This window comes from Passer domesticus, chromosome 7, assembly GCF_036417665.1.
Source record: "Passer domesticus isolate bPasDom1 chromosome 7, bPasDom1.hap1, whole genome shotgun sequence".
NCBI lineage: Eukaryota > Metazoa > Chordata > Aves > Passeriformes > Passeridae > Passer > Passer domesticus.
In genome coordinates, this window is record NC_087480.1 from 38,263,789 (window position 1) to 38,289,957 (window position 26,169).

Here is a 26,169-nt window from a genome sequence, read left to right on the forward strand (position 1 = left end):
GTGGCGGAAGCGGCCGCGCTTCCCCGGCAGCTCTCGGGCGCACGGGGCACCGCGGAAGCACAGGCAGCTCCTGTCACGTAGCAGGCATGAAGCTCCTGTACCCGCCATGGCGACGCGGCCGTGCGGTCTGCTATCCCGGCAGTGGCGCCCCGCCACACCCATGATGGCGGGGCCGCGGCCGCGGCGGAAGCGGAAGCGCGGCCGGCGGCGGGCGGCGCTGAGCCGGAGCCATGGCGGCCGTGCTGCAGCAGCTCCTGGAGCGGGCCGAGCTCGCCAAGCTGCCCCGCGCCGTGCAGGGCAAGCTGGAGCGCTTCTTGGGCGACCAGCAGGGCGAGATCGACGGGCTGCGGGCCCGCCATGAGCGCTTCAAGGTGGACAGCGGTGAGCGCGGCCGGCGGGGCCTCTGCTCGGGGCGGGCGGCGCGGGCTCAGCGCGGAGCGCGGCTCGGTCTTCCAGAGGCTCTCGGGGGGGCCCTGGGCTGGGAGAGGGCTGGGAACGGGCCTGCAGTGGGACCTGATCGGTGTTTGTCTCGCTTTGGCTCCTGGAGTATATATTTTTTTTTTTTATTATTTTTTTTTTTCTCTTGCTGGTGGTTGTTTGTTTGGTTTTTTTTTTTTTTTCTTTTTGCTAAGGGACATTTAGGGTTAAAACTTCGTTTGCAGTGGGCTTAAAGAACAGCTTTTCGCCAGGTTTTGAACTACCATTGGTACACACAGATTTGATGAGGAGCAGCAGACGGAGCTGGGGAAGGGTCTGGAGCACCAGGAGGGGCTGAGGGAGCTGGGAAAGGGGCTCAGCCTGGAGAAAAGGAGGCTCAGGGGGGACCTTGTGGCTCTGCACAACTCCTGACAGGAGGGGACAGCTGGGCTGTGCTCCCAGGAGCAGGGACAGGAGGAGAGGGAACAGCTTCCAGGTGTATCATGGAAGGTTCAGGTTCGATTTGGGGGAAAATCCTTTACTGAAAGGGCTGTCCATCCCTGGCCCAGCTGCCCAGGGCAGGCGTGGAATCCCCATCCCTGGAGGGCTCTAAAAGCTGTGTGGGTGCAGGATTTGGGGACATGGGTCAGTGGTGGCCTTGGCAGTGCTGGGCCATGGTTGGACTCTGATCTCAGGTGTCTCTTCCAACCCAAACAGTTCTGTGCTTCAGAACTGTTGTGGAGCAGAAATACAGCTGTGTTCCCACAGCTCTCAAACAGCCTTTGGTTTATACTTTACTGTTCAATTCCTTTCTGTAAAATGGCCCTGATGGAATCAATGTTTTTATATTGATTTGGAGATGAGTTGATAACAGAACAGTAACACCAGCAGAGAGCAGGAGACGAGAGTGTGAGGTTGTGAGTGTGAGTTAATTTGTAGAGGATGTGACATACTTCTGATGCTTCATACTTCTCATACTTCTTTACTTCTCATACTTCATACTTCTTTATTTCAACCTTTCAGTTTTCCAGTCTAGAAATGTATTACTAAAGTGTGGTGTAAATTAAGGTAACCCACAGATTGTAGCAAGTTACTCTCTTCCAGATGCATTCTTCTCATGTGTGGCAGGAGGAGCAGCATTATTTGAAACTGTAATGTATGAGAGGAAGAAGATAAACAGACATCCCTCAGCCCATCCTGCCCAAGAGTGGGATTAGTTCTGTTTTTACATTTTACACTGAAGCTCCATGACACAGTTACTGTTTTAGATCAAAAAAATTCACATCCAATTATTTTTTTTTTCCCACTGCTAAAGGAATAGAGCCCACGAATTAATTTTAAGATGTCTTCATTAAAAGTTTCCCCAGATCAAATCCCTTGATACTTGGGGATTTGGAGATTTTATTGCATATCTATAGAAATACTCCAAAAATAAGAGAAGTTTTAAGCTGATGAGCCCACACTGCATAATTGGGCTGAGACAACATCTCTGGTTACATCAAAAATGTTAAGGAACTATTTAATTAGGTTCTTATTTGATGGGTCACTTCACAGAATCATGGAATGATTTGGGTTGGAAGGGCCCTTAAAGCTCATCTCATTCCACCCCCTGCCATCAGCAAGGACACTTTCCAGTAGAGCAGGCTGAAACATATCACAGTTTCTGGAAAGATACCACTTGTCATACTAGCAAAGTGTTTTAAACAGTGTTCACTATGTGGAAATGCAGGTTTTTGCCTTCCAAAATGTTGTGGGGTTTTGGTTTTTTTTGCTTCCTTCATATTCTGTACAGATTCTTTGTATTTCTATATATTCTTTTTAAAATGCTCCTTGGTAAAGGTGAGAAATGAAAAAAATGTTTATTTTGTAAAACTGAGATGATTTTGTTGTTTTGCAGAACAACAATACTTTGAAGTGGAGAAGCGACTGGCTCAGAGTCAGGAGAGACTTGTAAATGAGACCCAGGAATGTCAAACTCTTCGGGAGGAGCTTAAAAAGCTTCGTAAGTGTAACTGTGTAACATCCTCAAGTGTTGGGCAGGACCTTCACCTCCAGCCTGGTGTTGTGGGCACTGCCTCAGGTTTTACTCAGGAGCTGAAAATCTCCCATCAGCTGCATTTGCAGAGGTGTGGTTTGGTGGTGTGTTCAAGCCAGCCTTTTTCAATGGAATCTTTTGTTCTCCTGGCAAAGCAGCCCCTTGCTGGGTGGTGGCAGTGCAGTGGGCTGCGTGTGCATCCTCACTGAAGGTGCTTCTGCTGTCAGCATTGCCTTGGTCTGCCCCAGCACCCCTGCTCCAGCCAGGGCGGGCTCTGGCATGCTTCTCTTTTGCTAAAAGTGTTTGTCAGGGAAATTGTGACTCCGTTGCACTTGGAGGGTGAGTTCTGTCCCATCCTAGTGGAGATCCCTGACTGCTGTTCCTTCCCCCCAGATGAGCAGCTGAAGGTGCTCAATGAGAAGAACAAGGAGCTCGAGGCTGCCCAGGACCGGAACGCGGCCGTGCAGGTACTGCTGGGCCTTGCCCAGGGGCTGACTCCTGGGGCTCCCTGGCCCTTTGCAGCACTGAATGCACTCAGCTCCCAATGGAGACATCAGGATCAGCACCAGTATGAGCTCAGGGAGGTGTTTACATGTCCATGGGGTGTGTGTGCAGGAAAATTGCAGGAACTTTTAAAGTAAAAGGTGGTATTTTAGCAAATTGAATGACAGGTGAGCAGGTGCTTTTGTTACAGTTTGGATGGATTGTTCCATTTCAGCTGAAACCTGTTGTGAAGTGACTTTAAACCAAACCCTCAAAATTCAGACAAAGGTATAAATAAGAGTTCTGTTTTTCCCCATCCTTTCCCACTCTGGCACAGTTTTTCTTGTGTTATGCCCAAAAATCACTGGGTTGCAGGATGAGTCACTTGAGCTGGCTGATCCAGCAGAACAGTAATTTTGAAGCTGGAAGCTAAAACAAGTTTATTAGATGATTTTTCCACAATGAGAGATGGATCTTGCTCCCCAGAGGAGCTTACCTGGGCCTGACTGAGGTGCTTTGTAGTGATACCTTGAGGGCAGAGACAGTGTACCCTGTAAATGATCCAAAATTGTTGACTTTGTTTTGATTTTTAAATTGGTGCATGTAAATTGCATTGTTTGTTTATGTTGGTGCATTGTTTATATTAGTGCATGTAAATTGCATTGTTATTCCTTGTTTACTCTGTTACCCCTTTTATTTAACCAAACAAAGCTGTTTCAGGAAATTCTTGTCTGTTACAGCTGTCTTTCCAGGAATATTAAAATGAAATACAGTTTTGAACAGCTCCATTGTGATTTCCCTGCCCACTCTAAGCCTCTTATCCCAGTGTTCAGTTGGCTGGGGCAACTCACTGAGGTTTAGCTGGCTGCTGTGTGGTTCTGAGTGTAAGCAGAGGCTATAAACTGTTCCAGAGGGCTGATCACATTTCTTAATTGCCCTTCTGCAATCTTTTTCAGAGCCAGTTAGTTCGAGAGAAGGAAGAGCTGGAAGCTGAGAAGAGAGACTTGGTCCGGACAACTGAAAGGCGATCTCAGGAAGTGGAACATTTAAATGGTACAGCCAGGAGCACTGTCAGTTAATACCAGGAAATAACACAGACATTGCAGAAAGACAGCAGTTTGGTGCTTGTTTTCCTCCATTTAGAAATGTTTCTTATACAATATCTTAGTGCCCAGCATGCAATTACATACAAAGTATCTTGCCTGTTGTCATTCTTTACAGTTTAGTAATTGAAGCTGTTACACAACAGGTTTTGCTAACACTGATTTCTCTCCTCCAGAGGATGTTAAACGCTTAAATGAAAAGCTCACAGAGGCAAACACAGAAAAGGCAAAACTTCAGCTAAAGTTGGATGAGCTTCAAACATCAGATGTTTCCATGAAGGTGAGTAGGGCTATATAAGCACAATGTGTGTTCTGCATTTTTTGCGTGTGATGTAATCACCTTTTTGTTTTGATTACTTGCAAAGTAGGTCAAGTGAGTGCCTGTTATTTATAGCAAATTCTTCTATTATGAAATTGGTGGCTGTGACTAGAAGTGAGATCTGTATTCCTGGAACACAGGGGCTATCAGGCTGGGCAAGCATGTCCAGCCCTTCTTGGTGGCAGTGGAAGAAAGGACTGCTAGGAAGGACTTCAGCTCCATGAAGGGAGGTAGAAATGAGAAAAATGATTAGCTGCGAACCTGTACCATTACTTTGTGGGCAGAATAAACTCCATTAAGAGAGGAGGAAGAAACAAAAATCTCAATGTAATAATTAATTTCCTCTAAAAGGCTACTAATCTTGTTCATGTTCCCAACTGATTTCAATTTGGAGGAAGCTAACTCAAATGGCAGGAACCACCACAGTCACACTGCAATTCTCTTTTCAGTACCGGGAGAAAAGGCTGGAGCAAGAGAAGGAGCTGCTGCTGAACCAGAACACGTGGCTGAATGCTGAGCTGAAAGCCAAAACAGATGAACTGCTCCATACTGCCAGGGAGAAGGGCAATGAAATCCTGGAGCTCAGATGCAGTCTGGAGAACAAAAAGGAGGAGGTAATGTAATTACTGAATTTTCATTTCTTAGAAATTATACCACCTGATTAACTGTTTTAAAGCCAATACTTTAATGACTATATTTGAGTGACCCTGTATGCTCTTTCAGCAACTTTGGGGTTTATTTTTAAGTTAAAAACAATGAGACAAGTATTTTCCAAAATAAACTGGACTAGGAGCCAGAAATCTTATTTAGTGTCCTTATTTCGTCTCTGAGTAGGTTTCCAGAATGGAGGAGCAGGTGAACAGCTTGAAACAGTCCAATGAAAACCTCCAGAAGCATGTTGAAGAACTGTTGAATAAACTGAAGGAGGTGAGACAGCTTGAAATATGTAACAGCATTACAGTTGCTCCTACAAATCAAACAATAGAATGAGTGAAATAGAAATTAGTGGAATGCTCCCATACCCTGTCTCTTTCATTTGCCAGGCAAAAGAGCAGCAGACAAGCATGGAAGAGAGATTCCACAATGAACTGAATGCCCACATGAAATTATCCAATTTGTATAAGGTGAGTTTGTTAATTCTGTTATAACTGTAGGAGGGTCTGAATCTTACATAATGCAGCCAGTTTGGAGGTCTTTTCCCCACAAAATTTGGATGTGGAAAGGCTAACTTCCATTTCACTTTGTGAAACATGCAAAATATTGTTTTCTTTGCTGCTGTCTTAGTCAGCATTTAGACTCTTACATTGTTTGGATTATCATGGAGAATAAGCAAACCTGGGGTTGAAATAGTAATTTTATGCCAACTATTTTGAGGCCTCATGTTGTAAAAATGGAGTTATGTGTTAGGATCTATTGGAAGGTAAAAGTTTATGTGGAAAGTATGCCTGTGCAAGAGATTTTTCTGAGTTAGAAGTTCATTTCTGAGCACTGCAAGTGTTGTTGATTTGGTTAGAACCCAGATGAATGTCCTGTACTATGTCAAAGACACACCATCTAAACAAGTAATATTTGTTCTGTTTGCTCAAAGAGTGAAAAAATACCCTGTAACCTTCTGACTATGTCAGGTGAAATGTACAACTGCTTGCTCTTTGGTTTGCACGTTTTAGTGCACAGGTTACTGAGCTCTGCTTTGTGAGCTTTCTTGCACAGATACCCAAATAAAAGTTGTACAGCTTTGCACTTGGGACATCTCAAGCTGGAAGCAAAGAAGCATAAATTGTTATACGAGTCCCTAAAAATACAATTTTTTCAGACTGTTTGAAATAGAGTACTGAAAATTCCCAATTTTCTTTAGTCAGAAGAAGGAAGGAGCCAGCAGCAGCTGTAAACAGCTGAAGGCCATACATTGTGTTGGGAATTGCCACATCAAATCAGTGTCTGATGCTTCTTACTCTCAAGCAGTTTGCATCAAAGTGAGACAATCCACATGGAAAGGATTGGCCAGCTTGGGTGACTCTTTCAGTATTTTTTGCAGAAAACTGTTCATGACTTGTGGTCAGTTTAGGCTTTGTTGTAAACATGGGGCTGCTGTTGCTGTGTACTAAAGGTGAGCTAAAATGCTTTCTTCAGAGTGCTGCTGATGACTCAGAGGCAAAGAGCAATGAGCTGACAGGAGCAGTGGAAGAGCTGCACAAGCTCCTGAAGGAAGCAGGTGAAGGTAAGCTGGCAAAGGGAGGAGTGCAGTTGAGCTCCTTGGAGTACTTCAATGCTCTGAAAAATGGGGTTTTTGTGTTCCTGAAAGGAATTTCATTGGGCTTTTGGGGTGATGGAAATATCAGTCCCTATGTAACAAAAACTGTACCTGACTAGTTGAATTTACTGGTGGTTGGGGAACTATTTTCAAATACACCTGGAATTTTCCTATGGATTTTGATGAAAGAGTCTAAATTTTGCAAGATATGTCTTCAGTTTAGTTTTTTGCTTTAGGTTCCTTTTCACTGCTAAGGACAGTCCATATTTTTGCCTTTTTCTAAGCAAGTGTGATAGGCAGTGGTTCATGCTTTTCTCACACTGCTGAGTTTTCTTATCAGCATGAACTTCTGCAGTTCATATAAAGTAAAATATAAGGTACACAACTAAATTCTGATGCTTTTAAAATAAAAATCAATCACAACACATAACCTGCTTGTCTGATTGAATTTTAGCTAATAAAGCAGCCCAGGAGCATTTGGCTGAGGTGGAGGAGTCAAAAGCCACCATGGAAAAGGAGCTGAGAGAGAAGATCAGTAAGCTGGAGAAGGAGCTGGAGAATGCCAATGATTTACTGTCAGCTACAAAGCGCAAAGGTGGGATAAGCTGGCACCTGAAATACAGAAACTCTGGGGCTTTTGTGACCTTTCAAGGATATTGTGCTGAATTTCTCTAAGAACCAGCTGCATTAATCTAATGTAATCTTTGGTAATTTCTAATAACTCATTTTAGAAGGTTTTTCATATATGTACATGTGCTTATATATGTATATAAATATGCTCCCCTCGGTACAAAGTGCATTTCTGTCATCGTTTTTTGAAGTTCTTTTGTTAATCTGTTATCTTTTCAAAGAAAATGGAGAGGAAACTTTTCTTCAGGGCTGAATCAGTGTGCTTTTAGTGGTTGTCTGGAGAGGGAAGTGGAGATGATAAAATAGTGTTATTTTTCTCTTTAAAAAAGGCAGCAGTGAACAAACCTCTTGTCCTTAAATTTGTGTTTAACATTAAATTTTGCTCAGTATTCACTTTTTTAGCTCTGTCCTTTTTGGTGTTTGCTATGTATCCATGGTTTCTAAAGGATAGAGAGCAGGAAGGAACAGAGGCATGGAGTACATTTGCTCTATCCCTGGGTTAATTTAATGAAACTAAACCAGTGCTCTGCTGCTCCAAAACTCTGACAGTGTGATAAAAAATCTGAGGTTGAGCGTTGCTCCAGCTATTTCAGCTGCTCATGTTTTGAAATGATTTAAATGTTAGGAGTCCTAGTAGCAACAGCTTTTCAACAATTCAAATAAAGCCAGTCAGATCTGATATTTAAAAGTGTTTCTGATGGGGATTATTGCAGCTTTTGGTTGGTAATTGTGGGGTTGTCTCCAGGAGCCATCCTGTCCGAGGAGGAGCTGGCAGCCATGTCTCCCACTGCTGCAGCAGTGGCCAAAGTGGTCAAGCCTGGCATGAAGTTAACTGAGGTGAGTGAGCACAACCTCTCCAGCAGCAAAGCCCTTGCATGCCATCAGTGACACTCTGAGAACAGAAAGGTTCAGGCTTGGGGCACTCTGTGGGTTTGGGGTCATGCCTGATGAAGGCAAGGAAGTCTTACTTGAGGCAGACTTCTCTTGCTAAGTTACTGAGATTTTTTTCAACATGCCTTACAGTTTTTGTGTAGTAGATCAAATTCAGAAATATGTGGGTTTTCTTAATATAAACTTACTTTCTATGTGCATTTTTGGCAGGAGCAGCCTTTTTTTGCTTACTTACATAATCTTTTAATCTGTACTGCTGTGCTTTTGGCCTCTACTTGAAAACAGTTAACATAGCAATAGGTCATACAGGTTCTAGGGGGTTTTCCACTTCTGTTTATGCAATTTGTGTTGTTACTATTTGTTACTGATTGTTTTGTCCAGCCATTAAATTCCTCTATGCTGTTACTGGTTTTGATATTTCTGTTGTCTTAAATGTGCTTTAAACTTGCACCTTTTATTTAGACTTCTTTTACTGCGGACAGTTGCACTATACAGTTTGCCATTTTGAAATTAATATGTGTAACTTCTTTTCTGTGATATGAGTTCTAGAACTATATTTTTGAAGTCCAGCTTGTTTTTCTGAATTAACTATTTCAGTTGTGTAAAATTGCAGTGCCTTCAGGTATGAACTGTATCATTACCAGTGGTTTTTAAAGAGATCTGTACAGGCGTATTAAAACCAAACCAAAACCTTTTTGTTGCAGCTGTACAATGCCTATGTAGAAACTCAGGATCAGTTGCATATGGAGAAGCTGGAGAATAGGAGAATCAATAAATATTTGGATGAAATAGTGCAGGAAGTAGAAGCCAAAGCCCCAATCCTAAAACGTCAGCGTGAAGAATTTGAGCGTTCCCAAAAAGCTGTTGCAAGTCTGTCTGCAAAGCTTGAACAAGCTATGAAGGTCAGTATAAAATAAAATATTTATTTGGAATTTATATTTTCAAAATAGAATTTTAGAAAACAAATTAATTTAAAAATCTTTAAACCTAATTGCTGTTGTAAGTGTATGAAATGGATCTTTCAGTCAACTTTTATTATGGGAAAAGACGTGTTGGACTTTCTGGCTTGCGATTTCTGGAGTTGTACAAAGTATTTTACAGAACCAATGTGTTTTGTAGTTTTTTATAGTGGTGATTTAGTCTCTGATTTTCTGGGAGAGTAGATTCACTGTAAACAAAGTTTAGTGTTTATTTGACATAAAATTGGACTTCAGTGCTCCCTTCCCACTGGTTTTAAAGCATGCACCAGTACATTACAAAATAATGTGGCTTTTGATTCTGGAACACCTGGAGTTTAACCTTGGGAGTGTAACTTTTAGGAGAAGATTGGTTCCCCAGGCATGTCTGCACATGCTGTTATCTCTCTGGAAAGGAATGTGTCCAGCTGAGTTGTGATGTTTACTTCTGCTGGTGTGCTTGCAGGAGATCCATCGCCTGCAGGACAGCGCCGACCAAGCCAACAAACACGCCTCCTTCTTTGAGAGAGAGAGCCAGAGACTGGAAGTGCGAGTGAAGGATCTCTCCCAGCAGGTAGAGGAAATGTTGCTCTGGTTAAATGTGCTGTTTGCAGTTCAGATGTTTACTTGGAAGTTGCATTCAGCCGCAGTCTTGGGGACTTTGGTTGTCCTAACTATGTTGGTGACATTAAAGCCTCTCAGGACAGCATGGTACCTTCTGCTTTCAACACTGGAATAAGTTTAGCTGGATAGAAGTGATGCTACTTTAGGATAATATTGTTAAGCATTTGACATGGAAAACTCAGCTATATAATTTCTTTGTTAGATTGCACTGCCTTGTGATCTGTTCACAGAACTGAACAGTTTATGTGCTTTCGATTTGTTGCCTTTTGTCAAGCGTTTTTTTCTGTCATATAATTATCTTACAAGGATTTATTCATTATAATTGTTTGCACATTGTAGGGGAAAACACCTTTATTACCAAATCCTTTATTTTCAATATATTGGTTTTCACAGCAAACTTTAGAGTCCGTGCAGGTGTTACATGAGGAGTGTTCTCTTTCAGATCTGTGTGCTGTTAATGGAACTGGAAGAAGCCAGAGGCAACCACGTGATCCGTGATGAAGCCGTGAGCTCTGCTGACATCAGCAGCTCTTCTGAAGTGATCACTCAACACCTGGTCTCCTACAGAAATATCCAAGAGCTTCAGCAGCAGAATCAGCGTCTCCTGGTGGCTCTTCGGGAGCTGGGGGAGGCGAGAGAAAAAGAGGAGCAAGAAACAACATCATCTAAGTAGGTCACCTCTTCCTTTTCATTAACTTTGTACTAATTAGTAGCAGGGATTCATTCAAGCATTTTTCATTTTTTTTACTTCTGTTATTAGTTGTGTGCAGCAGCTATGTAACTCATAAAAGCAAGGGTTTTTTAAGCTGTAGGACCTTCAGGTTTCTATTAAAATGGCTTTATAGCTTTATATCTTATAATAGGTCCTGTCATCAAAATCTGAAGTAAAAATAATTGTCAGTCTTCTAGTGACTGATTTCACACAGCAGAGCTGATTTTCAAAAAGATAAGTTTTTATTCCTGTTAGCTGAAAAAAAACCTGCATATGTGCATATCTAAATCACTACTGTAAAGGCCACAGGTGTGAATTCTGTGTGAAAGGTTCTTAGCCTGACTCTCTGCTCATGCTACTGACATTTTTGAAGTTATTCAAATTAATACAATTCTGCTGCTCAGGAAACAGGCCTGCTTTCTTTTTCATCTGTAAATGGCAGTCCAAATGCCTGTCTCCTGGAACTTTGCGGGATTCTGTCATAGGTTCACAGAATCATTAAGTTTGGAAAGATGTCCAGGTTTGAGTCCAAGCTACGCCCCAGATGTCACTAGCCCAGAGAATTATGTCTGTTCTTTTCTGTCCAGGCCTTCCTTGGACACCTCCAGGGATGGGGACTCCACCACCTCTCTGGGCAGCCCTTTCCAATGCTTAACAGCCCCTTCTGTGAAAAAACTCTTCTTGATGTCCAACTGGAATCTCCCTTGGCACAGTTTGAGGCCATTTCCTCATGTCTGGTCCCTGTTCCCTTGGTGCAGAGCCCAACTCCCCCCAGCTGCTCCCTCCTATCAGGGAGTTGTGTAGAGCCACAAGGTCCCCCCCCTGAGCCTCCTTTTCTCCAGGCTGAGCCCCTTTCCCAGCTCCCTCAGCCACTCTTGGTGCTCCCAGACCCTTCCCCAGCTCTGTTCCCTTCCCTGGACACTCTCCACCCCCTCACCATCCTTGTAGAAGGAGGGGGCCCAGAATCACCTGGACATGCCTCTCTGTGAGATGTTGAAGGCTGTTGTTGTTCCAGGATCTCTGAGCTGCAGAGCCAGCTGGATGAGGCTGTCAGTGAGCTGCAGCAGCTGCGGGAGTCGCGGCAGCACCAGCTGCAGCTCGTGGAGTCCATCATCCGCCAGCGGGACATGTTCCGCATCCTGCTCACCCAGACCACGGGGGCCATCATTCCTCTGCAAGGTACCCAGGCTGCAGGGGCTGTATGATCTGCTGAGGCAAGCAAAAGTGTTACTTTAAAACCCCCTTTACCTTCTTGTAGCTTCAGGTATGTTACCAGAGGAGATCTGTCTTACATCAACTCCAAAGCGCCCGAATTTACCTCAGTCCATGGCAACTCCTGCTCCTGTGTCCATGAGTGAGTCTGTGGAGACTGTGGAGGCCAAGGCTGCTCTTAAGCAGGTACATTTTTCAGTAGACACTGCACAAAGCTGTCCCTATTTTTTTTGCTTGCTTTTGGTAAGCACTTTTATGTCTGTTCTTTCCTGCAGTTGCAGGAAGTTTTTGAGAACTATAAAAAAGAAAAGGCAGAGAACGACAAGCTTCTGAATGAGCAGAATGAAAAGCTTCAGGAGCAGGTCACAGACTTGAGGTCACAAAATGCCAAGATATCCACACAGCTGGAATTTGCCTCCAAACGGTAATTCAGCTACATAATATCATTGCCTTATGGCTGCTTGATATTGTTTGTTCACTTAAACATTGATAGTGTCTAATCTGTGTAAGAACATAAAGGAAATAGTGCGGGTGAGATCAAGAGCAGAAGCTGTACTTGAGTGAGGCACATATGTGCAAAGAGAAGCATAAAACCATGAAATACACAGCAGTGTGCTTCCCCCTGTTGAGTTGGACAGTGCACTGTGACAGAGTTGCTTTGCTGTGTTCCCTGGAAGGTACGAGATGCTGCAGGATAACGTGGAAGGCTATCGCCGGGAAATCACCTCCCTGCACGAGAGAACCCAGAAGCTCACAGCTACCACTCAGAAGCAGGAGCAGATCATTAACACCATGACTCAGGACCTGAGGGGAGCTAATGAAAAACTGGCAGTTGCAGAGGTCAGTAAGTGTGTGGCACTGCAGGGTATTTCAAGTTAGCACAAGAGTTTTCCTTATGTCTCAAGTGAAGAGGGGAGATGTAAGAACATTCCAAGGTGTTTGTTTGCAGGGAAAGCAGAATGTCTAGTAGTTCTGTTCTTACTATATTCTTGGCTTAATTCACACGGATTTTAAAATAATACCAAATTCAATGGGTGGATTTGGGATTGACAACAAAGTTTTTATTATTTGCGGTATTAAAGGTGAGAGCAGAAAACTTGAAAAAAGAGAAGGATATCCTGAAGATGTCAGATGTGCGCTTGACTCAGCAACGTGACTCTCTGCTGGTTGAACAAAGAGGACAGAACTTGCTGCTCACCAATTTGAGAACAATTCAGGTATGTGGTGCTATTCTTCTGCCCAGGCTGGGTCTGTCTGTCAGGGTTTTCAATAAATACCCATGAAAATCAAATAAAAGACTCATGGGATTTGGTCTTGATGTGGATTTTTTTTTGTGGCTACAAATCAACACAATATAAAATACTTCAGCAACTTGTTTCAGCAAGTTTGGGATTCCTGTCCTATATATGATACTCTGTTATTTACCGGGCAAAGTCCTGAGAATTCTGAATTAATGAGAAGGATTTTCACAATCAAATGGAAACAAAACACATGAAACAAAGTGAAGGGAAAAAATTTGTAATGGCAATTTTTATGGTAGCAAAATTTAACAGTGCCTGCTGTCGTAGTTGATTTTGCTGTTACATTGTAGTTACTTCTATAAATTTATATAATTTATTTCAATGTATACTGACACTTAGAATGTATTTAAGGATGCCCATTTTGTCATGTGACTGAATTCTGTTTCTCTAGTAGATCTTTTTTAGGTTTTTAGTCCATGGCATTAGAGTGCATGAATGATAGATATTCTTCTAATAATATTTATTGTATTATCATTATTAATAAGAACTTTCAAAGCTAAGTCAAACATTGTAAGCACTCCTTTTCATCATTTTCTGTATCTACCTATTATTTAATTATTCTTGGGGTGGGAGAAGTGTTGTGACAACTTTGTATGAAGTGCTGCAGTAATTCAGAAGAATATTATTGAAGTATGTTGTAAACAAAATGCATTGTGCTCTTTTTTCAGGGAATACTCGAGAGATCTGAGACAGAAACAAAGCAGAGACTCAATAATCAGATAGAGAAGCTTGAACGTGAGATATCTCAGCTGAAGAAGAAACTGGAAAGTGAGGTGGAACAAAGACATTCCCTTACCAAGAATCAGGAGGTGAGTGTAAATGTGCTGCACTTGTTTGGAGGAAAATAAAGCCCCAGGTGCTTCTGCCAGAGTGCAGTGTGTTCTTCTCCATACCTGACTTTTAGAAACACACTTGGCCTCTGTGCCTTTTGGGAATAATTGCAAACTGAAGAACCCTGTGCTTGCAGGTTCATATCCTGGACCTGAAGAGGCAGCTGGAGACGGAGACCAACCGTCACATCAACACAAAGGAGCTCCTGAAGAATGCCCAGAAGGAAAATGCCATGCTGAAACAGCAGCTGAACAACACTGAGGCCCAGCTCACATCCCAGTCCTCACAGAGGCCTCCAGGGAAAGGTAAAATCTTCTGCAGTTAATTTCTCTTTATGCTAAGCATTGCTATCTGCAGAATGGTAACATTCACAGTCCATAATAATTAGAATTGGGCCAACAGTACACAAAATAATAAATCACTTTGTTACTGCAATCACATACTCAGGCAGATGATAACCAGCATGATTTGTTAATGTAAAATTCACATCCAAGCAGTCTTTGACAAAGGGGAAAAATAATGCAAAACTTCTGAAAAGATTCCTTTTACTATTTGAAGGAGCTTAAATGTATTAGGCTACAGAGTTTTAAATAGTCAACAGTGTTTATTGTATTGTTTATTTTGGTGAGGGCTTACAGTTCTATGTAGGGAAGCTTTGTGAAAGTAATTGTTTTTATCATACTATTCAAAAAATACTTCTGTTTTCAGGAGAACAGTGGTTTTAACACTAAGTTAAACTTCAGTTAATGTGTTCTAACATTGCAGGTCAGCCTAGTACAAATGAAGATATGGATGATCTTGTAAGTCGTCTGAGACAAGCTGAGGAGCAAGTCAATGACCTGAGAGAGAGGCTCAAGACTAGTTCCAGTAATGTGGAGCAGTACAGGGCCATGGTTCTTAGCCTGGAGGAATCCCTCAATAAGGAAAAACAAGTAATTAATTACTTATTTTTATTTACTTTGTGTTTTAGAGCAAAAATTCTGTGCTGTTTGTGATTTTCCACATTTTCAGTGTTGTTGCTCTAAATTAGATGCTGAGAATACCTATTCTGGCTTTAAATTGTTAGCAAAAATCCAGTTTAGTATCAGAATAATGTGTTTAATTGGATAAAAAATTGATTTAATGGTGGATTTTAATGAAGGTGACAGAGGAAGTTCGTACAACAGTTGAAGCTCGTCTGAAGGAGTCTTCAGAATATCAGGCACAGCTGGAAAAGAAGTTGATGGAGTCAGAAAAAGAAAAACAAGAACTGCAGGAGGAGAAGCGTAAAGCTGTGGAGAACATGGAGCAGCAGGTATGCTCTGACCCTGCCTGAGAGTCCCCAGGAATGGGCTCTCACAAAGCTGCCTCAGCTTCACCTGGATTTCACACTACAGCACTGCCCTGAACCAGGTCTTTCAGAGTGTACACAGAGTGCCTGGATTTGTGAGAGGTTTCCAAACATGAGCTGTACATTGACAGTGTCACTTCACGGCAGTGATTGTGTGTTTAAAGCTGTCTCTGCCTGAATTTTGAGCAGGAAAACATAAGTAACAGCCTTTTTGAGAGGTTTCAGAAGGAAACTAAGTGACTGTAATTAGAATTACTGCAGGCCCAACTCTGAAAGTAAAGGATTATATTTTTACTGGGAAAGATCTCTGTATATTAATAAGTCAAAATATAGAAAGTATTTGTCTCTTTTAATACTAATTTTAATCTAGAAGTAATAAAATAATCACCATTATGAATGACTGTGTTCAGTACTCTGCAAATACTTTGCCACTTAGTCCTGAGTTTGTTCTTACTTTGTGTTTGTTGTTCCCATGTCACTGCAGCTTTCAGAACTGAAGAAGAGTCTGTCAGCTGTGCAGTCAGAAGTTCAGGAAGCTCTTCAGAGAGCCAGCACAGCTCTGAATAATGAACAACAGGCCAGGAGGGACTGCCAGGAACAAGTATGTTTGTGGTGTTTGCCTGTTTTAGCCAGGGTCAGCAGAATTCCTGTTAGCTTTCAGTTGAATTCAGAACTAAACTTGTTACTCAGGGACTGCTGGAGGCAGAAAAAGTGCTGGGGGAGCACAGTCTCTATTTTGGGAGCAGCTGCTTATTGAATGCAATAGATTTCTGTTTCTAAGGTCTGTTTCATTATGTAAAAAGATTGGCTTGGGAATGTAATTAACTGGTTTTAATGAATTGCTACCTTCATGCCCTGAGGAGGGGGCTGAAAATGCTCCCAACATGACAATGGTGAAAGTATTTTTCTAACCCAAAAGATAATTATAATCTTTTATGACTGTAGGGCAGTGTGATATTTAGCAGGAGCTGATAAGATTGTCTTGTTACCAATTGTTTTTTAAAGGGAATTTACTTTTCTGCAGATGGGAATTCCAGCAGCACTAATTGCTGGGATATCAAAAAACTTTTGGCGGTTTAATCCAGCCCCAAATGTAGTAGATGGGCATTTCCATGTTTCCTGTGCTTGAGAATAGCAGGGATTTTGGGCAGTGGTTTTCGTCTCGCTTTGTGGTCACTTGCTTTTGTTTCTTTATACACATCAAACACACAAAATAAGGGTAGTAGAGTTCATTTGTTGTGGTTTTGTGCAGGCAATGATGGCTTCTGAAGCTCAGAACAAATATGAGCGGGAGTTGATGCTTCATGCTGCTGATGTGGAGGCACTGCAGGCCATCAAAGAGCAAGTCGCCAAGAACGCAGCGGTGAGGCAGCAGCTGGAGGAGGCTGCTCAGAAAGCAGAGTCTGAGCTCTTGGAATCCAAAGCCTCCTGGGAAGAGAGAGAGAGAATGATCAAGGTGTGATGGGCTTTATAAAGTTTCAGTGGGTTTTTTCAGTTAACAGAAGTTCAGCCACAGAAATCACGGTCAGTGAATGGTTTTGTTTTAGGATGAAGCTTCAAAACTTGCATCCCGCTGTGAGGATCTGGAGAAACAAAATCGATTATTACATGAGCAGCTGGAGAGCATGAGCAATAAGATGGTGACTTCCATGAAAGAAGTCATCCCAACTGCAGCAAATGTTTCTCTAAGTGAGGAAGGCAAATCCCAGGAACAAATCTTGGAAATTCTTAGGTAACCTTAGCTCTGGGTTCCATCTCCTGGGGGTTATAAATTAGATTCAAACTTAAATAATTCTGTATTACTTTAAAATTGAAGGATAATGTTAAAAATTCAAGTGCTTTTTTGCTGATGGGAGGTGGTTGTACTACCTGAGAACATTTTCCTGGTGTGATGTGGTGTTGAACTCCTCCCTGCAGGTTTATCCGTCGGGAGAAGGAGATTGCAGAGACGAGGTTCGAGGTGGCGCAGGTAGAGAGCCTGCGCTACCGCCAGAGAGTGGAGCACCTGGAGAGGGAGCTCCAGGAGCTGCAGGACAGCCTCAACGCTGAGAGGGAGAAGGTGCAGGTATGGCTGGGGGTTAATGCTTGTGATTTCAATGAGCACAGGGCTGTTCTGGGGCTGCCTGTGCCCAAAAAAGAATTTTTGAAAGAATTTGGGGGGTTTTTTTATTTGGGATTGCTTATAACCAAATGGAGTATCTTGTTCTGAGTCTTGTGAGAGAGTGTGGCAATTCCAAAGATCTCGTAATTTTTTTTCCCCATCTCCTGCTTCCTCATGTCTTGAATGTAGATGTAAAATAATGAATGCCATGATAGCTTTCCAAGGTGGTGTTATACCAGATCCAGGTGGAGTATATGTGCATGTGCAAGCAAAACAAATGTTTGAGTTGACTCTTTCCACAGGTAACAGCAAAAACCATTGCACAGCATGAAGAACTAATGAAGAAAACTGAGACCATGAACATACTTATAGAAACCAACAAGATGTTAAGGGAAGAGAAGGAGAGGCTGGAGCAAGAGCTGCAGCAGATACAAGCAAAGGTTAGTACTGAGCTTCACATAAGTCTTTCAGATATTCAGTGTATGAGTTAAATGTCAGGATATACCATTGCTAATTACAGTAAAAATGTGATTTACATTATAATTATTCCTTGAAGTCATACACTAATGAGGAAACTTTCCATTTCCCATTTTAAAAGACTTTGGTCCATCTACATTATTGGAAAGCTTGAAGTTCAGCTCCATTTAGATGAACCTGAAAGTCAGTGTTTATCCTTGGCTAGAGGTATACCAAGAGCAATGATATTATCAGCAATTACATTAAAAATGGCACAAGAATGCATATAAAACAGACCACAGCTTTATTAAGAGTTTAAAAGGGAGATACTGCTTGTTTTAATGGTAGCTAATGCATTGGATTTTAACATTAATAATCTCTCCTATACCAAAGTATGGACTGAGCATCTAAGATTGGGAAGTCACACCAATATTTTTTTCTCTGTAGGATCATCCTCTGCTATTGTCTTTGTCCTTTTCTCTTCCTCCAACTGGCCACTGGAAGGCAGAGAGTTAGGAAGGAAGCTCTGTCATGACTTTCTCCTGAGGGATTCCTTCAGTCCCCTGAGATGCAGAGTGTAACCCCTTACTGTGCTTTCTCAGGTACGCAAGCTCGAGGCAGACATCCTGCCCCTGCAAGAGTCGAATGCTGAGCTCAGTGAGAAGAGTGGGATGCTGCAGGCAGAGAAGAAGCTCTTGGAAGAGGATGTTAAACGCTGGAAAGCCCGGACTCAGGTGGGGATATTCCTTCTTTCAAAGAACATGATGTGGAAAAAAAGGGCCACCAGTCAAACAACTAAAAAAAGTGCTACATTTTCCTACAAAGAAAAAAATACTAAGAAATATGTTTGAATTATGAAGCGTTGTTCACACAGCTTCAAAGGTGGCTATTCCTTATCAAAATGCAAAAGCAATGGCTCTAATTCAAAGAGATTTTCTGGCTATAACTGTGTAATTATTTTCCAAAAATGCTTCTGTTTTCTTCCCCTTTCAGCACTTACTAAGCCAGCAGAAGGACACTGATCTTGAAGAGTATCGGAAGCTGCTCTCTGAGAAGGAGGCAAATGCCAAGCGTGTCCAACAGATGAGTGAAGAAACAGGCAGGCTTAAAGCAGAAGTTGCCAGGTATGGTAATGGTAAATTTGTAAAAAGTTTGGTGCAAAACAGCTATAATTAGAATATTTTGCATCTGGAAGTGTAATTTCTTAAGTGTCTCTGTGTAACTGTAAAACTTTTAGTATTCTTTCTGTAGCTTGATAACAAGCAGGTAAGGTGAAGTGAGAGTTGTTTTGTAAGCTATTAGCTGAAATTATTCCAAAACAATATATTGTAGAATAATTTCTATTCTGTATTGCAAAAACCTGGAAAATATAATCCACTACAGATAATGCCTGTGATTTTACATAAATAAGGGATATTGAAACGTATACATGTTTTCAAGCATCTCATTTACATCTCCCTCTGATCTCTTGTCATTTAGAACTAATGCATCCTTGACTACAAGCCAGAATCTTGTTCAGAGCCTGAAGGATGAAGTAACTAAAATAAGAACAGAAAAGGACACTTTGCAGAAAGAACTGGATGCTAAAGTGGCTGACATACAGGAAAAAGTGAAAACTATAACACAGGTCAAGAAAATCGGTCGCAGGTACAAGACCCAGTATGAGGAGCTGAAAGCACAGCATGATAAGGTAGGTAGAACTGAAATGGAGCATTCCTTAGAGTTCGTGGGGTTTGCCCAGAACTTTTAAACCAATCACTTGGCACACAAAAGCATCTTGTGAATGTAATGACATTGTGATCAATAGACCCTTCAGCCTTGTACCCCTTGATGCCTTTCAGATGGTTGCTGAATCGTCAACTCTGCCTTTGGCAGAATCACAGGAAGACCAAGTTTCTGCCCAGGAAGTACAAGAGCTAAAAGACACTCTCAGTCAAGCTGAAGTGAAGACAAAGAATTTGGAGACTCAGGTTGAAAGCTTACAAAAGGTAAGAACAGTGAGTAATTTTGGAGTACTGTTCTCCACTGCAGTCCTAAGTGTGTAACAGTGAAGAATGGGAGGGTGTTTTCATGTGTATCACAGAAATATGGGGAGTTACCAATTGTGCCTCTACTTTCTTGGGAAAGAGGAATCTTAAGTCTTAGTGTGTCTCATATCATTTCCTGGAATAAATGGGAAAGAGACTGCTGCTCTCCAGCTCTTGCATTCAGAGAGGACTGAGCTCCTTTTGTTGATAAGAAGCCTTTTAACCTTAATGCAGTGGCCAGCTAATACCAGCTCCTTGGAACTTGGTCCCTATATTTGCCAAAGAAGTTGGTTGTGGCCAACAAGTGCAATCTTTCTCCCTCCCTAGACAATAACAGAAAAGGAAACTGAAGTTAGAAATCTCCAGGAGCAGATAATGCAGCTACAGGCAGAACTGGCCCGTTTCCATCAAGATCTACAAGAGAAGACTACACAGGAAGAACAGCTCAGGCAACAGATCACAGAGAAGGAGGAGAAAACGAGGAAGACCTTGCTTGCAGCCAAGCAGAAAATTGCACAGTTAGCTGGTATTGTAATGCTTTTTTTTCTGTCCTCAGAGATTTTTGATTGTTTCTATAGAAAAACCTTTAGACAGGATGCTTGAATAAGGCCTGCTTCATATTTTACTGAAAAGTGTTTTCTAGACTAAATGCTGCAAGGATTGTTCTCACGTTTAAAATTTAATTCCTCCAGGGGATGATATAAGTGCATAAGTAGTTGCACACTGGACATGGAAAAGTTTTATTTACTTTTGGCCAGCCAACATTATATTCTTTTTGATCCTTCTGTTGATTAGAGCGGATTGGCTCTACTAACAATTTGGATAATTCTCCCCTAAATATAGAGTTGCAAAACACATTGTCTCCTCTGTTTTTAAATGTCACTGAGGGGAGTGATGGTGTAAGAGCTTGCTGAAAACATCTTGTTCTTTTGGGACTGCTTCTTTACGTTTTTATTTACCTATATTTATTACATATTTTCCTATCTTTAGTTTCTTTTTATTTAATTGCAATTAAGAAGGGAACTGTCTATATTGCCTCCCAGATCTCCTTTTGTAGCTTAACATTTTTAGGATTTCAGAATTGATAAAACACCCATGTGTTCAGTGTGCGGATTCAGCAAGGCTGGGCCTTTTCTCCTTCCACCAGGTACAAAAGAGCAGCTGACAAAGGAAAATGAGGAGTGGAAGCAGAAGAGCAGCTCCCTGGAGGAGCAGAAGACAGAGCTGGAGGTGCGGATGAGCGCCCTGAAGTCCCAGTACGAGGGGCGGATCTGCCGCCTGGAGAGGGAGCTCCGCGAGCAGCAGGAGCGGCACCACGAGCAGAGGGATGAGCCCCCAGAGTCCACAAACAAGGTACAGCATGTACACCCTGCCAGGCAGCCCTGGGACAGCAGGCAGGCCACCCCTGCCCAGCCTGGACTCGGGTGTGCCACCATGCCCTGCTCTTGGAAATCCAGATTGGCCTCAGTAAGGTTTCAGAACTTAATTTACGTGTCGTGCCCTAATCAGAATTCTCAGCACAAACAAACAGGCAGTTCTGCCGTTCACTGTGAATCAGCCAAGGAGCTGTTCATGCTATGCCCTCTGTTTCTGTATTTTACTCGTGCATTCAGTATAATGGATTCATGTCTCAAAGCTTCAGAAAATAACTGAGCAGTTACCAAATTGTTTTCCAGCCTAGGTATGGCTGGTATGATTTGGTTCAGGGAATAATTACAGTGTCTGCCCAAGTAAATACCCAACAAGCATTTATTTCACAGACTTGTTAGCAAAGTGCTCAAGTGTTTTCCATGTTGCTTGCTCTGTTTCACATGTACCTGACATGATATTTCTGGTTTTTACCTAATAGGTCCCAGAACAGCAGAGGCAAATCTCTCTCAAGTCTACTCCAGCTTCAGGTGAAAGAGGAATGTGAGTTCAAGGGGTTTGCAAAGTTTGTTATTGATATTTCTTGGGTTTATCATTATGTAGTTGCTCTTCTTTTTAGCAAACCACTGGCTTTTCATAATTTTTCTGAAACAACTGTGAAGATGCTGACTGACATAATGCATTTGTCCTGTTTTCTCAGCTATGTCTAATCAATAGGCTTTTAAGCTGAAAGATGTCATATTAACCACCAGGAACATGGTATCTGGGAAACATGGAAGGTTTTTTAAAAATGTTTTCAGCCTTCAAGTTTTTAAAATTGTGTAATTTTGATTGTTGGTTTTAACCTTTTTGGTTTTGGGAAGGATCTTCCTTGTGCAATAATAAGAAATGAACTGAATGATAACTCTAATGACAGACAAAATAGTTATTTGCCTAAGCTCTGAAATGGGAAATATTGCTGCACTACTGAGCTGGGATAACAAACTCCCTCTCAGTTATTATGAAATGCATCCTTTAGACAGCAAGACTTTCAAAAATGTCTCTTAAAATTTGTCTCAGCCAAGACATGATGTCACTCTGTATTGAGTGAATCAGTTTTGATGTAAGACATGTTACTCACTGTAATAAAGTCCCAGCACAGCCAACAGTATAAACATTTTGATCAGTTACTAGATTCCCACTTGATTACCTTGGAAGAAACCTGTCAATTCCCCAAGATGGACAAAATGCTATTGATGGCATAGTGTGTTTCACTTCTTCAACTATAAAAAGTTTTGAAGACAATTCCTTAGGCTGTTGTCAGGCTTTTAAATTTAAAAGCTTTTAAAAAACGGTGTTTCTGGCTATGAAAATATACTTGTTTGTTATTTTTAAAGTCTGCTTTCTGTACCATGATGAAACCAATCTCCTCTTTTTCAGTGCCAGCACTTCAGATCCCCCAACAGCAAACATTAAACCAACTCCTGTTGTGTCAACTCCCAGTAAAGTGACTGCTGCTGCAATGGCTGGGAACAAGTCTACTCCAAGAGCCAGCATCCGTCCCATGGTGACTCCTGCCACAGTCACCAATCCCACCACTACCCCCACAGCCACAGTTATGCCAACAACACAGGTGGAGACTCAGGAAGGTGAGCTTTTTACTGTAGTTTAAGGATCCTCACTACTCAGAAGTGCTGCCTTTGCCTTGAAATGTTGGTGGCAGTCAGTTTGGAAGGGCCACAGACAGTGTCACTGTCCCTGCAACTCTTGCAGTGTCACACTTCCATGACCATTCTGCTTGCAGCAAAGTTCATGGTTTGCAGCTGGAGATGTGCATAACCTGAATTCATCTGCAGAACACTGAATGTGCTTGTTCAGGGCATCCTGAGAGGGAGAAGGTGAGCTGTGCTGGATGAATGAGGATCCTGACTGTGCTGCTGTTTTCCTTCCAGCCATGCAGTCGGAAGGACCCGTGGAGCACGTGCCAGTGTTCGGGAGTGCCAGTGGCTCTGTGCGCTCCACCAGCCCCAACGTGCAGACATCCCTGCCCCAGCCCATCCTGACTGTGCAGCAGCAGACACAGGCCACTGCCTTCGTGCAGCCCACCCAGCAAAGCCACGCTCAGATCGAGCCTGCAGCTCAGGAGCCAGCCCCTGCCATCGTGGAGGTGGTGCAGAGCTCCCAGATAGAGAGGCCCTCCACCTCCACAGCCGTGTTTGGCACAGGTTGGTGTCATTTTGTAGGCCTGCCTTGCTCTATAGTCCCTTGTAGGACCCTTGGCCAACCAGGCCTCACATCAGTTTAGGTCTTTTTCACCTCCCTTAGTTTACTGTACATTTTAAGAGCTTCTGAAGTTAGGCTTCCTTCTTGAGCTGTCAGAAATGGTGCCTCTGAAGTGCTGTTGGCACTGCATTCCTTAAAGTAAAAAGAAAATAAAACTGTGTTTGTCTTTTTCAGAGCAGCTTTGGAGTTTAATACATTAAACCTTGCTGGCTCTGTTTCCATGGCACTATGAGCAAGGTTAATTTTAGGAGCCATGAGTAAGCTACTTAACCTTGAATTTAAAATATAGGAAGTACTCTAAAGCTATTCACTGTAATACACTCTTGCACATCTGTTTGTCCTACACAGTGCAAACAGAACATTTGTTCCCCCAAAAGAACATTTCTGCAGACTGCTGGGGTTCTCTTTTTCCAGCTGATACTCTCTTAAAAATTTTGGGTGTACTTATCCAAAGCAAAGATGTTGGAAGGAATATTTGAGTTGTACCCTGGGGCTTATACTTAGGGTCAGTTAAGTTGTGAATAAAGGCCTGAGAGCTTCAAACTTGTAAATAACGGGGTTGATGTTTTCCTGGCCTAGGAAGCAGCTCGGTGCAATTCTGATTGTTTGTCATTCATGCCAAAATGGAGGTGATCTTCAGAGGAAAATAGCAAAGCTTTTGATTTCTGGTTTGTACATGTGTTGTTCTGAAAATAACTGAGAGGTCTTTGCAGTTTCAGCTACCCCCAGCTCCTCACTGTCTAAACGCTCCCGAGAGGAAGAGGAGGACAACACTGTGGAGAATTCAGACCAGATCTCTGAGGAAACAGTGGATGCACCTACTTCAAAGAAACTGAGAATCATGCAGAGAGTTGGGCCTGAGGTTTGCACAAACATAAAGTACTATTACTTAATCTTTGTAGGATTTGAATGGGAAGAAAAAATGTGTTACTTTAGAGCAAATCAGTGAATTCTTAATTGACTTTCTAATCTGTTGGGGAGGAAGCAATTATATTTGGGTATCCAAAAAGGCAGAGGATAAACCAGTTAGAATGAATGATGTAGATCTTAACCTGTAGAGAGGTTAAGATTAGAGAGGAAGAGAGAGGGCCATATCCTAGGATTGAGGAGGAAGAAGTTCAGACTTCTTTCAGTGGAGTTTGGGAGGTTTTTATCTAGAGTAATTCTGGACAAAAATACAGGGATTTAGGAGATGGGAAGCAAAGATGAGTTGCTGGAAAAGCCTACAGAAGATATATGGTGTGAGGGATTTGGGGTATGCTGTGAAAAAAGGATAAAGTTGATGAGACAGAACCTCACAGTGTTAAGGAAGCCAATGATATTTTATTAACCCTGTGCCAGAGGGATGTTCATAAGGGAAAAAGGGCAGGATTGTGTAAGAACATTACCACTTAAGGATCTGGGAGGCTGGAGGTACAATGGGAAGCTTTCATGATTTGGTTTTAGTCCTGGAAAGATAGAGGTATACTGAAGTCCAGTGGGCTGGGGAAGTTGTATTTCTCCAAGGCAGGGAAGTGAGATTTTTGATAAAAGCATTGCTAAGGAAGCAGGAGAAAATGTTGCCCATAATCTTTGTGGTAAAAGGTAATTTTTATTGGAGAAGTAAAAAAAAAAAAAAAAAATCTCAAGCATGTTTAATGCCAATTATATGTTTTAAATGAGAAAAATATTTGTTCTTCCAGGAGGAAGTGACAGCAGAAGAGAGCACGGATGGAGAGGTGGAGGCGCAAACATACAATCAAGACTCACAAGACTCCATTGGAGAAGTAAGCATATTTGAAGAGCAAAAATCTTCAGCAGAAATAGCCATCTGCCCCAAAAACTCTCAGTACATTTAGAAGTGAAATCTCAAATGGAATCCTGCAGGTTTCCCATGGAAACCACTTAAAATGTTTTAAAGTTTAGACTTGAACTGTTCAGTCACTGACAGTCACCTGTCACATTCTGTTTTGTCCTCTCCTCTGGTCAGTTTAAGGAACAGCAATAGCTGTCCTCTAAGCATCAGAGTCTGGTTCCCTTGGTGTTGATTATGGTGCATTGAGTTTTGTTTGTTCTGCTGATTACCTTTGCTCTTTGGCAGGGTGTGACACAGGGGGAGTACGCGGCCATGGAGGACAGCGAGGAGACTTCCCAGTCCATCCCAATAGATCTGGGATCCCTTCAGTCAGACCAGCAAAACACTTCTTCATCTCAGGATGGCCAGTCCAAGAGAGATGATGTGATTGTAATTGATAGTGATGATGAAGATGATGATGATGAAGAAAATGAAGGGGAGCAGGAAGTATGTATATCATGGAATTCCTTTATGATTTTGTCTTTCATCAGATGTAAAACTCGCCAGGCAGGATTAATTTAATCAAAATATTTTTGACTGAGTAAGTGGTCTGTATTTATGTTGCCTGAACTTGTAGTGTTTTAAAGCTACCTGCTAATTCACCTTGAATTTTTCTTTTACCTTCCTTTATCTGAACCCTCAGGCGCTTCCATCTTCCTTCCTACCCTTGTGCTGTTGAAGAGGGAGAGAGGGAGTGTCTGGGTGGGTGTTGATCTGTGCACCACATCCAGCCTATTCCACTCCCCTTTCTGCATTTCCCTAAGGCTCTTTTATTGTCTCATCACAGGATTATGATGATGAGGAAGAGGAGGACGAGGATGATGATGAAGACACAGGGATGGGAGATGAAGGTGATGACAGCAACGAAGGAACTGGTAGTGCTGATGGCAATGATGGATATGAAGCAGATGATGCTGAGGTGAGATTTGTACTTTTCTTTTGTAGCCTGGTAAATTTCAACAAATCAGTGCTGTAATGCACAAATGTGAATGCTTGGAAGAGAAAATCCTGGTATGAATTCATCCC

The 26,169-nt window shown here is 42.2% G+C and overlaps 1 protein-coding gene across 4 annotated transcripts in view; it reads left to right on the forward strand.

The window, feature by feature from the left end:
• Positions 1-202: 202 nt before the first annotated feature.
• The window catches only part of TPR (translocated promoter region, nuclear basket protein), a 33,355-nt gene continuing 7,388 nt past the window's right edge, over positions 203-26,169 (forward strand). For all 4 annotated transcript variants that reach the window (XM_064427773.1, XM_064427775.1, XM_064427776.1 and 1 more), the window contains exons 1-41: positions 203-381; positions 2,315-2,419; positions 2,846-2,919; positions 3,892-3,988; positions 4,215-4,318; positions 4,807-4,971; positions 5,192-5,284; positions 5,401-5,481; positions 6,488-6,575; positions 7,063-7,203; positions 7,984-8,075; positions 8,834-9,031; positions 9,552-9,659; positions 10,152-10,378; positions 11,437-11,600; positions 11,680-11,819; positions 11,909-12,057; positions 12,311-12,473; positions 12,716-12,850; positions 13,603-13,743; positions 13,902-14,070; positions 14,531-14,697; positions 14,907-15,059; positions 15,580-15,696; positions 16,348-16,551; positions 16,643-16,827; positions 17,013-17,160; positions 17,499-17,636; positions 18,255-18,386; positions 18,646-18,776; positions 19,132-19,342; positions 19,494-19,640; positions 20,007-20,205; positions 20,827-21,032; positions 21,529-21,590; positions 22,467-22,675; positions 22,979-23,251; positions 24,023-24,171; positions 24,992-25,075; positions 25,390-25,590; positions 25,931-26,062. In XM_064427773.1, the coding sequence (XP_064283843.1) occupies positions 231-381; positions 2,315-2,419; positions 2,846-2,919; positions 3,892-3,988; positions 4,215-4,318; positions 4,807-4,971; positions 5,192-5,284; positions 5,401-5,481; positions 6,488-6,575; positions 7,063-7,203; positions 7,984-8,075; positions 8,834-9,031; positions 9,552-9,659; positions 10,152-10,378; positions 11,437-11,600; positions 11,680-11,819; positions 11,909-12,057; positions 12,311-12,473; positions 12,716-12,850; positions 13,603-13,743; positions 13,902-14,070; positions 14,531-14,697; positions 14,907-15,059; positions 15,580-15,696; positions 16,348-16,551; positions 16,643-16,827; positions 17,013-17,160; positions 17,499-17,636; positions 18,255-18,386; positions 18,646-18,776; positions 19,132-19,342; positions 19,494-19,640; positions 20,007-20,205; positions 20,827-21,032; positions 21,529-21,590; positions 22,467-22,675; positions 22,979-23,251; positions 24,023-24,171; positions 24,992-25,075; positions 25,390-25,590; positions 25,931-26,062 (6,033 nt within the window). In that variant the 5' untranslated portion in view covers positions 203-230. The remainder of the gene's footprint in view (positions 382-2,314; positions 2,420-2,845; positions 2,920-3,891; positions 3,989-4,214; positions 4,319-4,806; positions 4,972-5,191; positions 5,285-5,400; positions 5,482-6,487; positions 6,576-7,062; positions 7,204-7,983; positions 8,076-8,833; positions 9,032-9,551; positions 9,660-10,151; positions 10,379-11,436; positions 11,601-11,679; positions 11,820-11,908; positions 12,058-12,310; positions 12,474-12,715; positions 12,851-13,602; positions 13,744-13,901; positions 14,071-14,530; positions 14,698-14,906; positions 15,060-15,579; positions 15,697-16,347; positions 16,552-16,642; positions 16,828-17,012; positions 17,161-17,498; positions 17,637-18,254; positions 18,387-18,645; positions 18,777-19,131; positions 19,343-19,493; positions 19,641-20,006; positions 20,206-20,826; positions 21,033-21,528; positions 21,591-22,466; positions 22,676-22,978; positions 23,252-24,022; positions 24,172-24,991; positions 25,076-25,389; positions 25,591-25,930; positions 26,063-26,169) is intronic.